Genomic DNA, 14,239 nt, shown 5'->3' on the forward strand with positions numbered 1-14,239 from the left:
CTTCGTACCCCGGTCTCCGTTTCCCGGATCTGGAAGAGAGTGCACATACATCGCCACCACCCGACACCCACAGCTACGCTGTTTTATGCAACGCTAGAAGAAATCTCCGCGGCTCCCACTGCAGACCCTCAAGACCATTTACTATAATATCGGTACTATACAAGTGCATTATCCGGATATCTGGAGTCCTGTCTTCAAATAGGAAACTCGTGGACCGTCTCGGCTCCCCTTCGTTGTGGCATGATATACAGTATCTGTGATCTGATAGCACTTATTATTGAATTTTTTGCTTTTTCATTTTTATTACTTGCCTCAGCCCTTTCAACTGGCTATTGGGCTCATCATTATGCACTGTAGTTCAGCAATGATAGATCGCCCGTCATGTATTCGCTCCTCGTCTAAGACAGAAGTTCAGAACATAGCCTACATTTTTCCATTTCCTATCCGTCCCCATTTCGTGCGCTTCGTGTTCAAGTCCAATTCGGAGATGAAAGAAAGGTGTCAAAAAGTTGTGGCCCCAAAAGGCAAAGAACAATATACATAGAAAGGTATCATTTTGTGGATGGTGACCGGCAACAGGAAATAAAGTCAGTCTTTCAGTCCGAAGGCTTTGCGAAGCATCGGGAATCTCTTCTTCTTTCCACTTCGTCCTACAGCTGGGAAAGGTTCCTCCGTTCGCATGCGTCCCTGATTCAGCGTTGTCATACCATTTATGAGTGGAGCTCCATCTGAGGTATTGGGTCGATTGATCGTGTTGTCACGAGGTTTGGGAGGCAGTGGCCATGTATCACTCATGATACGCTGAGGCTGTTGTCGTCGATGAAGTTTACCGTGGGTTGGCGGTGATCCAACGTGTTGTTGATCCTTGGCTGCTTCCAGCCCCGCTCGAGTCTGCTCGATAATTCGGTCTCGTTCAGCGGCAGATGAGAATCCTAGTTGAGAGGGCTTGCGAGTATCTGCCTTGGCTGGAGGCCGGAGAGGGGCTGCCACTGGTGAGGAAGGTTGTTCCTTTTTGCTGCGGAATATCCCAAGCAATCCACGGCTTTTCCCGCTGCTCGGTGATCGAGGCTCTCCGCTAGGTGCTGATACCGAATTTGGAGGAATTTGAAGCTTGGCCGGAGCTTGGGCTGGTAGCTGCTTCTCATCGTCTGAGCTATCTTCCAGGTCTGTCGAGTCGCCGTCATTTCCCCGACGGGGGATTCCACGAACGGGAGTAAAATGGGCCATTTCGGACTCGTCATCGCTGTCATCAGCGTATCGCGAACGCCATTGGCTCCGTGTTGGCTGATCATCTTCATCGTCCGAGTCCGCAATGCGGGACTGATACCTGTGAGTTGCTGCAGCCAAGGCATCGGCCGAGGGCGCAGAAGGCGAACTCTTCTGTCGGCGACCAAATAGAGATGACGACCGTTTGGCTTCAGCCGAACCCCGTAGTGTCGGCACCGTGTTATCGACAGAACCTCTCATTGATGTTCTCATGGTGTGTGGTCCGGTCGGTGGGGAGAATGGTCTTCGCCCGACTGGTGAGAGTGATCGAGCCACATATCGCCCGTTGTCTCGCATGGATGGTTCAGGAACACCTCGCATACTTCGACGCATCGTGTATTTGCCCCCTGTTGTTGATTTAGTGCGGCGAGCTCTCTTGAACGAACTTTCCGAGTCACTATCATTCGACGGAACTGGCCGGGCGGCCGGTATCCGAGGTGCCGGAGCAGGGGTTGGAGCAGCGACAGGGGGAGGTGCGGGCTTCTTTTGCAATGCCGCCCGAGGCTGTTGTGGTGGTCTTTGCTGTTGCATCGCCACAGGATGAACCCTGGAATCGCGATTCTCGTGCCTCATCGATTTACGGAACGAGGGTTCAGCCTTAGACGGTGCACCAGCCCTCATGGAAAGCCTGAACGGTGCAGCTGCAGCTGCGGCAACCTCAGGTCTTGTTTGTTCAATCATTGGGTAAGCAGACGACAGGTTCTTCCTTCGAGGTGGAGAGTCCAGTAATCCCTGTGCGGCGAGTGCTGCGGCGGGAACAGACGCAGCGGCAGCTATGGCAGCCGGGGACTTTCTTTTGCGTCTTGGCTGAGATGATCGAAGCTGTTTTGGTGGTGGGGCTCGACCGGGTTGTGTTGTTAGGGCTTGTGCCTGTGCTGGAGCCTGCCTCCTCTGTTCCGCAATACCACTCCATCGAGCTTGGGCCGCTTCCCATGAGTCCGTATGCTGAGCCTGTGGAGGTCGAGGTTGCGAAACCTGGGCGAGAGGACTCTCGGGAGGAGTTGCCACGATGGGACTATCCACAATGGCGTTGATGGAACCAAACACAGTTCGATCCAGCTCTGATGGGTCTTCCGCTGCATCGCTGTAGATACTCTCCGTGTCGGATTCGTTTTCTGTAGATTCGATCTCCAGGCCCGAGGAGGTTTCTGAGACGTCAGTCGCAATTAAACTTGGTTTCTTCGGTTCCTGCGGCGGGGCACCAGGCTCACTGAGTTCGGGAAAGCCCCCGGGCACGTCAACTTGCCATTGGTCATCCGGTTTGGTCTGTTCCAGCGCTGGGGTGGGTGGTGAGACAGATACGACAGGCACTTCTGGCTGGGAAGGAATTTCAACAGACAAAGATGCTCGCTGATCATGGTTCGGCGCTTGGTCTGATTTGGGGGCCATATCGATCATGACGTCGCCTTTGTCGTCCGGGGGGATCGCATTGGAAGTCTCTTCTGTTTCTGAACTTTCACTTTCTGAGTCGGAGAAAGAGACTGTGCCTTGAACGGAGGTCACCTCGGGCGGAACTGGTTCATTTCCGCGATCTCTACCGGCCTGAGACGCTCGTTGGGCCTCGAGGGCGAGGATCGCACCAACCGCGTGGTCACTAGAAACACCGATTGTTGGGCCAGCGATATATGAGCTGGAAGACGTCTCAGAAGATGTAATCGAGGGCGACAGTGTTTTGCCCTCCAAAATTGGGGCAGATAGGCGGTTTTCTGGCAGAGATCGTGGGGTGTGCGCTGCATCCGAATCGTTCATATCCCGAAACTTTTGGCCACGAACACTGCCAAATGAAGGAAGTTGGGGTCGTGGCTTCATCAACGCTTCTATGTCGTCGTTGGAGGGAACCGTGTCGAGAGTGGGCTTCTTCCCCAGACCGAGCCATCCCTTCTTCTCCTCCTTTTCCGGACTCTCTGGGCTTTGAGGAGTAGCAGCGGTGCCAACGATCTCCGGTTGAGAGTCGAAACTCACGCGAACGGACTTTTTACGTTTGGGTGGGCCTTCGGTCGAAGCGCTGGACATATCGGAAGATTCGCTCGGAGTGACGCTAGAACCGCAAGCTTGAGGTTGGTTCGGGTCTCCTGGAGATAAAGCCGGAGTGGGAATATGATGCTTGAGTGCAGACTTCGCCGGCGAAACGGATCGTGGAAGAGGTTCGTGTTTTCGTCCGGCGGCGAGATCTGACGAAAGTCTGTCCGAGAATCTCGTAGATCTTGAAGGGCTAAGTGATGATCCTCTTGTTGGTTGAGGCTCGACTACTTTGAGGCCATTCGAAGAAGCAGGCGATGTCTCTGGTCGTTCTGGCGAGCTGATCGCTTGGTCCTCGGACGACGCATTGTGGTTGACGGTCCTGGGCTGCACAATTGGCTCTTCAATCTTCCTTGATACATTTGCCACACTGATCGGCCGTTTGCCTGCCAGAGGGGTTGTCAAGTCTTGTGCTGGGCTCAAGGTCTGTTCCGTCGTCGATATAACCTGTGGTGGACTAGCTTCTTCCTTTTGTTCGCCTTCCCAGTCCTCTCGCACGATAGATGGCCGCTTGGCCAACACCCCTGAAGCTCTTTGTGTATGCCTCTCTCGCGTTCGTTCAAGTGTCGAATCGGAATCGGAATCGGTTCGCGATGAAGTATCCGATGGCGGAAAATGTGCATTGGGCCCCGAAACCGCTACCTTTTTCTTTTTCTTTTTCCTCTTGACCGGAGGCAGCTCTTGACCTTGCATCTGTACGTCCCTTTCCGGTCCTGGCTCAAGAGGAGTGACCACGGGCTTGCTTGCCAATGTTCCGGTATGCAGATGGTTACCCTCGGCGGAGCCACTGACAATCTTCTTTTTCTTTTTCTTGACAGGCTGACTTGCTGTTTGTGTGAGGCCATATTGGATGTTTTCGGCTTGGACGGGAGAGATGGCTCTGGCGACGGCATTTGACGCGGGCTGCTCTCCCCTGGTGAGCATGGGTGATTGCCCTACTGGCGATGGGGTCACGGGAGATTGGGGTCGCGGAGACAGAGGCCTGGAAAAGTTGATAGAATTTCGACTGTCGGCGCGCTCCAGTTCATTGGCTTTGGGAAGGTTGTTATTCCGTTGAGGTGGACCAGTCTGCTGAGAATGGTCGTAGCGATCAAGACTTTGCCCCCGGTTGACTGGTCGAGTCAAGGGCGGCGATGACACTCGAGGTGGAGGAGCCTCTTGACTAGACGCCCTTTTTTTCTTCTTGACCGGTAGCGGGGATGGGTGGGCGAACTCTTGTGGAATATCGGGCAGAGGAGGCGCTTCGACAAGTCCCGACCGCGACGGCTGTCTCGAGGGCGAAGGAGATGGAGTTCTGAAAGTCCTCTCAGTCATGGAGCCATTACTACTTTGCCTCTGCAGACCACCTCTTGATCGACCACGAGCTGAGCCTGAGAGGGCACCCAGGGATGCTTGCCTTTGGATCATGCGCTTTGTCTGGACCTGATCTACCGGTGTCGGTGTCGGGGACATGGTCCTGAGGGCGGTGGCTGCAGCGGAAGCTGACAAGTTTGCCTGCGAGGCTCGACTGGCCAGAAATGCCTGAGTCGCAGCCATATGGGCAGAGGCGGAAGCAGGAGTCTGGGGCCGCTGAGGTAAAGCAACGTCAGCACTTTGAAAGGGCCGTCAGAGACGAGGGGGCCGAAGATATGTTTACTTACTGAGGCCGACGCAGACCTGCTTCGTCGGTGCAGGAAACTCATGCTGGCGATGGCTGTAGGAACACTTGGACAAAGGTCAATGGTAGTTCCGTCCTCGACGGGAAATAAAAATGTCGCGACGAGTGGCGGTGGCGCCTATCGGATGGCCGCTGGAGAGGGATGAGCAGCGACATCCACCCCCATATCGCTCTGGGTCGGGTTCCCGCGGCTCTCAGTGATGGTAGAGGGAGAAGGAGTGAAGATGGCAAAGGATGTGTGGATGCTGCGGATGCGAGGGCGGGATGGAGCTCAAGAATTCATGCGCGAGGTTCCATTATGTGGCTTGTGCGCGAGTAGGAGGCCAAAGCCCAATTAGAATAAAGGCTCTCGCTGGTAATCAAGGTTCTGGCTTGATTACGTCATTGCTGCGCTGGTCAGAACTGGCCGAAAGGTCCCAGCAATCGGAGCACGTGACGAGGCCCCCCATTCGACGTCGTCTGAACAAATTCGGAGTTTTTTCAAGCCACTCAGCTCATCGTAGTGCGAGGCAATCATGTCTCCAGCAAAAGGCCGCCTCATCATTCGGACCTGATCTCTACAGAGGCATAGGGCCTGAGGCATAAGCAGCCGTGTCTTTCGATGAGACGAGCCTCCCCGCATTTTGAACGGTTCCTAATATATTTCTCGTGAGCCGGGTCGTGGACTCTCCATCTCCGTCGTGCTCGATATGGCCTATATTCATCAAGACTCCCCTTCCGGTTCCATTGACCCTACAACGCTCCCCCCTTTGCCACTACCTCCAGGGGTCACATCGCGGTTTGTCGACACCAGCCCTCGCGGCCTTGTATTTCATATTCTCGAATCCCTCCCGCACAATATCAATCCATCCGGCCCCAAACCCCAACTCGTTCTCTTGCTCCACGGGTTTCCAGAAATTGCATATTCATGGCGCAAGATCCTCCCTCTCCTTTCTGCCCAACACTTCCACGCCGTCGCATTCGACCAGCGAGGCTATGGGCGAACATTCTCCCGAAGACCACTTGAAGCCTCGTCTTTCCGTCCGTTAAATCTCATCAGAGACACTGTAGCCCTCGTTCAGGCTCTGGGGTACACTTCCGTATCATGTGTCGTGGGCCATGACTTCGGCGCGGTGACCGCGAGCATCTGCTCCCTGGCGAGACCAGACATGTTTAAATGCCTCGTGCTGATGTCTCATCCCACGAAGGGACCTCCCCGGCTGCCAATCTCGACATCTCCATCCTACGGCCAACCTTCCGCTCCTCCCTCGCCTCCTGTTGATATGGAAAAGGCCCTTGCCCAACTTCCTCGGCCACGAAAGCACTACAAGTGGTACTATTGCACTCCACCCTCGAATTCTGACATGACCTTCCCGACCGGGGGCCCGTTGCATACATTCTTGCGCGGCTACTTCCATCTCAAATCTGCGGACCGGGACGCGAACCAACCGCATCCACTGCAAGGCTGGATCGCAACTGAGCTGGAGAAAATGCCCCGCTACTACATCATGGATCTGGCAGACAACATGCGCGAAGCTGTGGCGCGGGATATGGTAATGGAAGACCCACAGTTGGTTGCCTCTCGCTCGTCACGCTGGCTCCCAGACCATGAACTGGCCGTTTACGTCGAAGAATGGGGCCGAACGAGCTTTCAGGGGGGGCTGAACTGGTACAGAATTCAGACGCGGCCGGACCTCGCTTCGGACATGGAAGCGTGGTCAGGTGCAAAGATCACGATACCTACACTCTTTGTCTCCGGGAAGAGTGATTGGGGTACGTACCAGGAACCGGGCGCCGTGGAGGCCATGGAGCAGGGGAAGAGTGTCAGAGAAGGAATGTATAGAGGCACGGTCTTGGTCGAGGGGGCCGGGCATTGGGTTAACCAGGAACAGCCCGAAAGGTGTGTCGAGGAGATCCTGAAGATGGTCGAGGAGGCTGCCTAGATAAGGGCTAGACGTCTGTGGTACCTTGGCTTGGGCGCTTCGGTCAAGTGCTCCAGATTGAAGCTGTTGGACGTGGAAATCGATCTGTGTTTGGCCCCACTATCTCGGATTTGTACCGTACTATCAGAAAACTGCACGTGAGTATCATGCCAACACCCCCCATAATATGGACCCGTGCCTGATGGCCCGAGTGAACTACATGCTGTATTGCGCCTATGTGCAATCAACCCCGACGCCTTCGCTGAAATCGAGTGTGTAGGAATGGTGAACTTCCCCACTGATACAGACCGTACGCCAGGAACCATAGTCGTGCCTCATTCTTCCCTCCATGTCCTGAGATAACATCGGAAACTTGCTGTATCGTATCGAAAAGGCCTCACTCATCTGGTTCTGTCATCTCGGAATCCAGTCTATCTTCCTCAGACTTCTTGCCTTGGGCATGTTCAGTTCCATCCTCTTCCTCGTCATCGAAGTTCTCGTCATCCTCAGAATCATTGTTCAATTCTTCATCCGATTCGCTTCCGTTTTTGGCATCGTCGTCGAAGTCGTCGAAGTCATCAAAGTCGACTTCTTCCGCTTCACTATCGTTCCAAAAATCGTCGTCCGCCTTTTCAACCACCGGCTTCTCAAACTCAGCCGTGGGGTAATCGAAGCCTTCTGGAATATCTTTCTTCGAAGTCTCAACGTCCTGTTTGACTCTGGCCTTGAACGCTTCCTTGTCGTCTCTCAGCATCACACTGGCATCAACATTCGCCGGAGAGGAAATCTCGGCGTCATCAAGGAGGGAAAGGATCGAGATGAGAACAGATTCGACTCGTTGAGCTGGAGACCAACGTTCGCCGGCACTTTCGCCAGACATGATGTCTTCACCGGGTGCGTGAAGGATTGAGATGCACAAACGACCATCAGCATAGATGTTGGGGTGCCATAGTGGTTTGGAAAATCGGAAGTCTACGAGAAATTAGCCCGGCCAACCTTCTTATTGATAGCCGGCCAACTGACCCGGCGGCTTATATGGATAATCTTTCGGGAAGCTCATCTGAGCCTTGAAGTAGCCACCATAGTATAAAGACTCGGGGTTGAGGACCATCAAGGCCAGGTTCCAGTGGTGGATGTTTTCTTCGTCAACCTGCCTCGCTTTAGTCTTTGCAATGGACCCAGTGCAGTAAAGATGACCGTGACTCACGTCGATCCGAACCCATTTCTCCTTGGCCAGAGCCTTATACTCTCTCATGAGGACATTCTGCGACGTCGATGTCATGCTGGGCGATCTGCTGTGGGCAGGGTCAGGTCACAAGAGCCAACGCGTGGCACAGATGGTGGCGGAAATGAGGTTCGAGGAGGCCTTGAAGTCTTTCTGGTGTGATTAATGCAGAGAGGCCGTCAGTAGACGCCTTGTGATTATCTTGAATGTGAATCGATTCCTGCCGGAATGTTCTTGGAGTGCAGGTAGCTGCTAGTATTGACAGGACATGGTTCATCGAAAGGTCGTGCCTGGAGATGGAGGACTCCGTTCCCGAAATCGGCGTGCTGGAGCAGGGAGGAAACCGACAGAATGCCCCCAAAAATCTCAGGAGATGTTAGGTTGGAATAAGCGGTGGCTAAACGTCAGAAAAGGGTTGACGTGTTTGTAAGTAAGATGAGGCCAGGATTACATCCCTTTGAAATAAGAGAGCTTGTGTTGCAGGCGGGAAGTCTCGCAAGACATTGGCCACCGCCTATTTGGTCATGCTACCATCAATAAATACTCCGTACATCCCCGAGCGAGCCTAGGCAGAGAATAGTACTTCAACGCTCACAAGCGACTAAGTGGGCAGGCGGTCTACTCCTACAAGTACAGGGTAGCCGGCACCATCGAAATGTTTTGGTTCCTCATCCTGTCTGCGAACGCCCAAATGGCGAAAGCTTGGCCCTAAAGTGCCGTTGGCGTTAGAAGCGACAGCAAGCAAACGCCTTTGTCAAAACTGTCGGTGGGTGGAGTGGGCTCGAGAAATCACCATTGCAAATAACAAACTTAACAACCGTCCGCAAACCTACTTCCGCGCTGTCCCTTTCGATGCTTTGCTAAAACGTGTTTGTAGACTTGGTCGTGCTTTTTGTTCTCCCACTTTTTCTCTCTTGTACATAATTGTATTCTCCATTTCCCAAACACCGACATGACCCCGCACTGGGCTAGAGAGTGGTGAATTTGTCGTGAAGTCGTCTGCGAATATGGTCGGCCATTGCAGAGGTCCAATATGGCAAATCGATGACTTGAGTCCTTGCTTCCAAGCAGAGTATGTCCATTGCTCTACATAAGTCCTCCTGCTGATGATGGATGTTCAGCTATCTTCTGACAATATTCCCATTGCTCGCATGTGCAGTTTCTATTCTCCTTATTCTTCTCCATGCCGTTCGCCCAATAATCAGACGACACCGTCACCCACCCCAACAAAGCCTCCTGGTGGACACTAGCGAAGATGAGGACGAGTCTACCGATGAGGGCGAAGATGGCCTCGCAAGGCTCACTTTACAAAAAACCTTGAGCCACGGTGATCAATCAGTGAAAGATGTGGATAAGCCTGCCGGAGAGGTCTTTCTCGTCACCACCGAGTTCCTCCTGGTTCTGGGACAACTGATTGTCAACATCGTCTCTGTCTTGAATATGCCCGACCAAAAGAGACGAGCATCAACCATAGAGACTCTTGTGTGTATATACCTTAGCATCCTTGCCGGGGTGCGTCTTCTTGCTTCAACGACACGATGGAAGTCCCCCGTCCGAGGGTTATGGAATCACAGCGCAATCCTCTATATTATCCAGTGGCTTCTCCTCGTCTGGGTGTTTCGATCGGTTCTCATTCATCCGGACGACCAGCTTTCCCAGACGCTCATGATAGTCTCGTTCGCCATCACGAGCACCCTCGTCATGATCGTACTGGTCTCAAGAAAAGGAAACAAAGGAGTTTTGCTGGAATATGAAGGCGATGTTGAACCGTCTCCGGAGCCATTGGCGAGCGTCCTTTCCCTGGCTAGCTTCACTTGGGTCGACCCTCTCGTTTGGCGAGGCTTCAAGAAAACACTTGAACTTGCCGATGTCTGGAACGTCACTTTGGCGGACAAGGCTGAGACGGTGTTGGCTCAGTTCCGTCAAATACAAAAGACTCACTCGCTCGCCATCCGCCTTCTGTCACATTTCAAGGCCGAACTCCTCATTCAAGGCGCTTGGTGCATGCTCGCGAGCGTCTTCATGTTTCTCCCGACGCTACTTCTAAAGGCTATCCTCGAGTACCTGGAGAACACGGATACAATACCTGTGAGCGCCGCGTGGCTATATGTCATCCTTCTTTTGGCCACTGGAGTCGTACAGGCTGTTGGTGACGGTCAGAGTCTGTGGATCGGCAGGAAGATCTGCATTCGACTGCGTGCCATCATAGTCGGCGAAATTTATTCCAAGACCTTGCGAAGAAAGGCCGCAGCGAGTACCGATTCCGACGCTTGGAAGGACGTTCTCCCGGAGAAAGTACATCTCGTGTCAAAAATCAAATCGATCTGGAAGGCTCGAGGCCTGAAACAACAGAGTGAACCGGCGGGCCTCGGCCGTAAGAAGGCTGCTGGTTCTCAGGCCAACAATGGCACCGTAATCAATCTCATGTCGATTGATTCCTTCAAAGTGGCAGAAGTATCTGCATATCTACACTTCCTCTGGGCGGCGGTGCCCGTCCAGCTTGTCATGGCTGTCGGTTTGTTGTACAAGGTTTTGGGCTTTAGCTCTTTTGCAGGAATCCTTCTCATGGTCCTTATTCTTCCGCTCAATCTCTACATCGCCAAGTCTTTCCAGGCCGCGCAAAAAAGGATCATGGCCGCGACCGACGCCCGAATTCATGTCACCAATGAAGTCCTTCAGAACATCCGGATCATCAAGTATTTCGCCTGGGAGCGACGGTTTCAGAACAACGTGAATGAGAAACGACAAGTCGAGTTGTCTGCCCTTTGGCGCAAATACGTCCTGTGGTCGTGCGCTGCTACTCTTTGGAGCGGCGTCCCAATTCTCATCACGTTCACGTCTTTTCTCATTTATACCCAAATTGAGAAGAAGCCTCTTGTCCCATCAGTCGCTTTTCCCGCATTGTCTATGTTTTCTCTGCTACGGATCCCTCTGGACCAACTTGCCGATATGGTGGCCCATGTTCAGGAGTCCAAAGTGTCGGTTGACCGAGTGGAACGGTTTCTCGAGGAGGAGGAAACGGAGAAGTATGTTCAGTTACGCCAAAGCAGGAGAAGAAGTCTTCCGGCCACTCGCATTGCGCTTGAAAACGCCACTTTGACGTGGGGAACTGCCGATACTGGCGACGCAGAGGCATTCCGACTGATTAACATGAGTGTCGATTTCACGATTGGTGAACTGAACCTCATTATTGGCCCCACGGGATCTGGAAAAACGTCCCTCCTCATGGCTTTGCTGGGAGAAATGCAATTGCTCAGTGGAAAGGTCTATATTCCCGGAGGCTCCGTCCGACAAGATCTGCGACCTGATCCCGTGACTGGTTTGACCGAGAGTGTTGCGTACTGCGCACAACAGGCATGGTTGATCAATGCAACCATCAAGGAAAACATCCTCTTCGCCAGTCCATATGATGAAGATCGCTATCATGAAATTATCTCCATCTGCGCCCTCGAGCGTGACCTGGAAATCCTTGACGCTGGTGACCAGACGCTGGTGGGGGAGAAAGGCATCACTCTTTCAGGGGGTCAAAAGCAAAGAATCTCACTTGCGAGGGCGATTTACTCAAATTCTCGACACTTACTTCTCGACGACTGCCTCAGTGCCGTTGATGCACACACGGCCAAGCACATTTTTGAGGAAGCCCTAACTGGCGACTTGATGGCGCACCGCACCTGCATCCTTGTCTCGCACAACGTGGCCCTGACTGTTCCCCTCGCAAGCCAGGTTATTGTTTTGGAGAATGGCAAAATCTTGTCTCGAGGAACACCACAAGAGATTGTTGAGAGCGGTGTTCTTGGGGATGAGCTGTTGAAATCACGACCGGTCTCGAGAGCGAACTCCCGTCCACCCTCACGAGTAGCGTCGAACTTGGAGGAGGAAACCTCAAAATTGTGTGGTCCGAATGGCAATGGAACCGCCGACCTACGTGTGAAGACTCTCACGAGGGGGAAAACAAAGACCAGCAAACCAGAGAAACCGTTTGTCGACCATCGACTTGAAGCGAAGGCAACAGGGAGCGTCAAGCTATCGACGGTCAAGATGTACCTGCAGGCCATGGGCCCTTGGTATTACTGGATTGTCGCTGCTTGGGGCTTCATTGCTACCCAGCTAGGCTCTGTGGCCACGAACGTGTGGATTCGACAATGGGCCAATGCCTACCATCTTCAGGACACAAATGGGGCGCGCGCAGTTATACATGCCCTCCACCCCGGCAAGGCCATGGCCTCGACCTCAAACTTTGGGAGTGCCTCTGTTCAGATGCCACAAGCTGCGGCTCAAGGTGGAATTGCCAAAGTGGTCTATGACGTGGATGCCGGTTACTACCTTGGCATATACGCTGCCCTTGGTGCCGCGTATGTGTTGATTTGCTTCTCGAGGGAAATCATACTCTTCTGGGGCTCCCAGCGCGCCTCTTGGTTTCTTCATGAGAAGCTTTTATCCAGCATTCTGCGGGCCAAATTCCGCTTCTTTGATTCTACACCACTTGGTCAGTTGACGAATCGGTTCTCCAAGGACATTCAAGCTCTGGATCAGGAAGTCGCCCCTGTAGCGATAGGGATGCTTCACAGTGCCGCCGCTGTTGTTACGATTGTCGTCTTGATATCTGCCATTACTCCGGGCTTCTTGATTCCCGGATTCTTCATCACGATCATGTATGTCCTGACCGGCTTATTCTATATTCGCTCATCACGGGACTTGAAGCGAATCGAAGCCGTCCAGCGAAGTCCCCTGTTTCAGCATTTTGGCGAAACTCTTTCTGGCGTTGTGACCATTCGGGCCTATGGTGATGAATCGCGATTCATTCAAGAGAGTCATACTCGGGTGAATACTCACAATCGGCCATTCATTTACCTGTGGGCCACCAACCGGTGGCTCGCATTCCGAATCGATATTGCCGGCGCTCTCGTCTCGTTCTTTTCCGCGGTATTTGTGGTTCTAAATGCAGGCCGCATTGATTCAGGAGCTGCAGGATTGGCCTTGTCGTACGCTATCACATTTACCCAAAACGTTCTCTGGCTTGTCCGGCTATATGCGGCCAATGAACAGAACATGAACGCCGTTGAACGTCTGCAGGAGTACATCAACGTCGAGCAAGAAGCACCAGCGACTATACCGGAAACAAAACCTGCACCTAATTGGCCAAGCCAAGGGTCCGTCCATTTTGTCGGCTACACGACGAGATATCGTCCTGACCTGGAACCGGTTCTCCGACAAGTCACCTTCCACATCCAGGCCGGACAGAAAGTAGGGATTGTTGGCAGAACTGGCGCCGGAAAGAGTTCCCTGGCCCTCGCTCTGTTCCGGGGACTCGAAGCCGAAGATGGCAAAGTTCTGATTGATGATGTTGATATTGGACTCATTGGTCTCCAAGATTTGCGCGAGGCTATCACTGTTGTTCCGCAGGATCCGACTCTTTTTACTGGCACATTGAGAAGCAACTTGGATCCGTTCGAGCTCTTTACCGACGAAGAAATTTTCACGGCCCTCCGGCGAGTTCAACTTATCTCTGAGGCATACGGAAGCTCAGACCGGTCAGGAGTGACAACACCTTCCGAAACAACCAGCAGATCGCCTACCCTCCGGGAGAACTCGAGCCCTCCCGAGAGTCACACCTCGCTCTCGGCCAACGGAACCGTCACGTCCGAATCGACACTGGTCCGTTTCGCAGCTAATACAAAGGACAACAAAAGCATCTTCCGAGACTTATCCTCGCCGGTGGCTGAATCGGGCTCAAATCTGTCCCAAGGCCAACGACAATTATTGTGTCTCGCCAGAGCTTTGTTGAAGGCCCCGAAGGTGCTAGTCATGGATGAGGCAACCGCGTCGATTGATTATGCAACGGATTCGAAGATCCAAGACACTCTGCGAGAACTGAAAAATAACACGATCTTGACCATTGCCCACCGGTTGCAGACCATCATTGATTACGATCGTGTCTTGGTGTTGGACAAAGGCGAGGTGGTGGAATATGCCGAACCATGGGAATTGATTCAAAAGAAGGGTGGTCATTTTCGATCTATGTGCGAGACCAGCGGTGACTTTGAATCGCTGTATGAGTTGGCAAAGAAGGCGTGGCTGGAGAGGAGATTGATTGATGACTCCTGAAGACATGCCGCCCCAAAATTTTCTGCGTTTTGTTGTCTTTTGGTTTTAAAAGCTGTTCAGGGAGGG

At 53.0% G+C, this 14,239-nt stretch overlaps 4 protein-coding genes across 4 annotated transcripts; 2 read left to right on the plus strand and 2 right to left on the minus strand.

Moving 5' to 3' along the window:
- Positions 1-588: 588 nt before the first annotated feature.
- Z518_00593 (uncharacterized protein) lies at positions 589-4,967 on the minus strand (the record flags this gene model as incomplete). Its single annotated transcript, XM_013421195.1, has 2 exons — positions 589-4,854; positions 4,926-4,967. The coding sequence occupies 2 exons, from the start codon at positions 4,965-4,967 to the stop codon at positions 589-591; spliced, it is 4,308 nt and encodes a 1,435-aa protein (XP_013276649.1).
- Positions 4,968-5,631: 664 nt separating this feature from the next.
- On the plus strand, positions 5,632-6,864 carry Z518_00594 (uncharacterized protein; the record flags this gene model as incomplete). The annotated part of the gene is made up of 1 exon (XM_013421196.1): positions 5,632-6,864. The coding sequence occupies one exon, from the start codon at positions 5,632-5,634 to the stop codon at positions 6,862-6,864; it is 1,233 nt and encodes a 410-aa protein (XP_013276650.1).
- Positions 6,865-7,240: 376 nt separating this feature from the next.
- On the minus strand, positions 7,241-8,125 carry Z518_00595 (uncharacterized protein; the record flags this gene model as incomplete). The annotated part of the gene is made up of 3 exons (XM_013421197.1): positions 7,241-7,815; positions 7,867-7,993; positions 8,051-8,125. The coding sequence occupies 3 exons, from the start codon at positions 8,123-8,125 to the stop codon at positions 7,241-7,243; spliced, it is 777 nt and encodes a 258-aa protein (XP_013276651.1).
- A 950-nt stretch (positions 8,126-9,075) lies between these two features.
- On the plus strand, positions 9,076-14,173 carry Z518_00596 (uncharacterized protein; the record flags this gene model as incomplete). The annotated part of the gene is made up of 2 exons (XM_013421198.1): positions 9,076-9,140; positions 9,190-14,173. The coding sequence occupies 2 exons, from the start codon at positions 9,076-9,078 to the stop codon at positions 14,171-14,173; spliced, it is 5,049 nt and encodes a 1,682-aa protein (XP_013276652.1).
- Positions 14,174-14,239: the final 66 nt, after the last annotated feature.

The sequence above is a fragment of the Rhinocladiella mackenziei genome, assembly GCF_000835555.1.
Source record: "Rhinocladiella mackenziei CBS 650.93 unplaced genomic scaffold supercont1.1, whole genome shotgun sequence".
NCBI lineage: Eukaryota > Fungi > Ascomycota > Eurotiomycetes > Chaetothyriales > Herpotrichiellaceae > Rhinocladiella > Rhinocladiella mackenziei.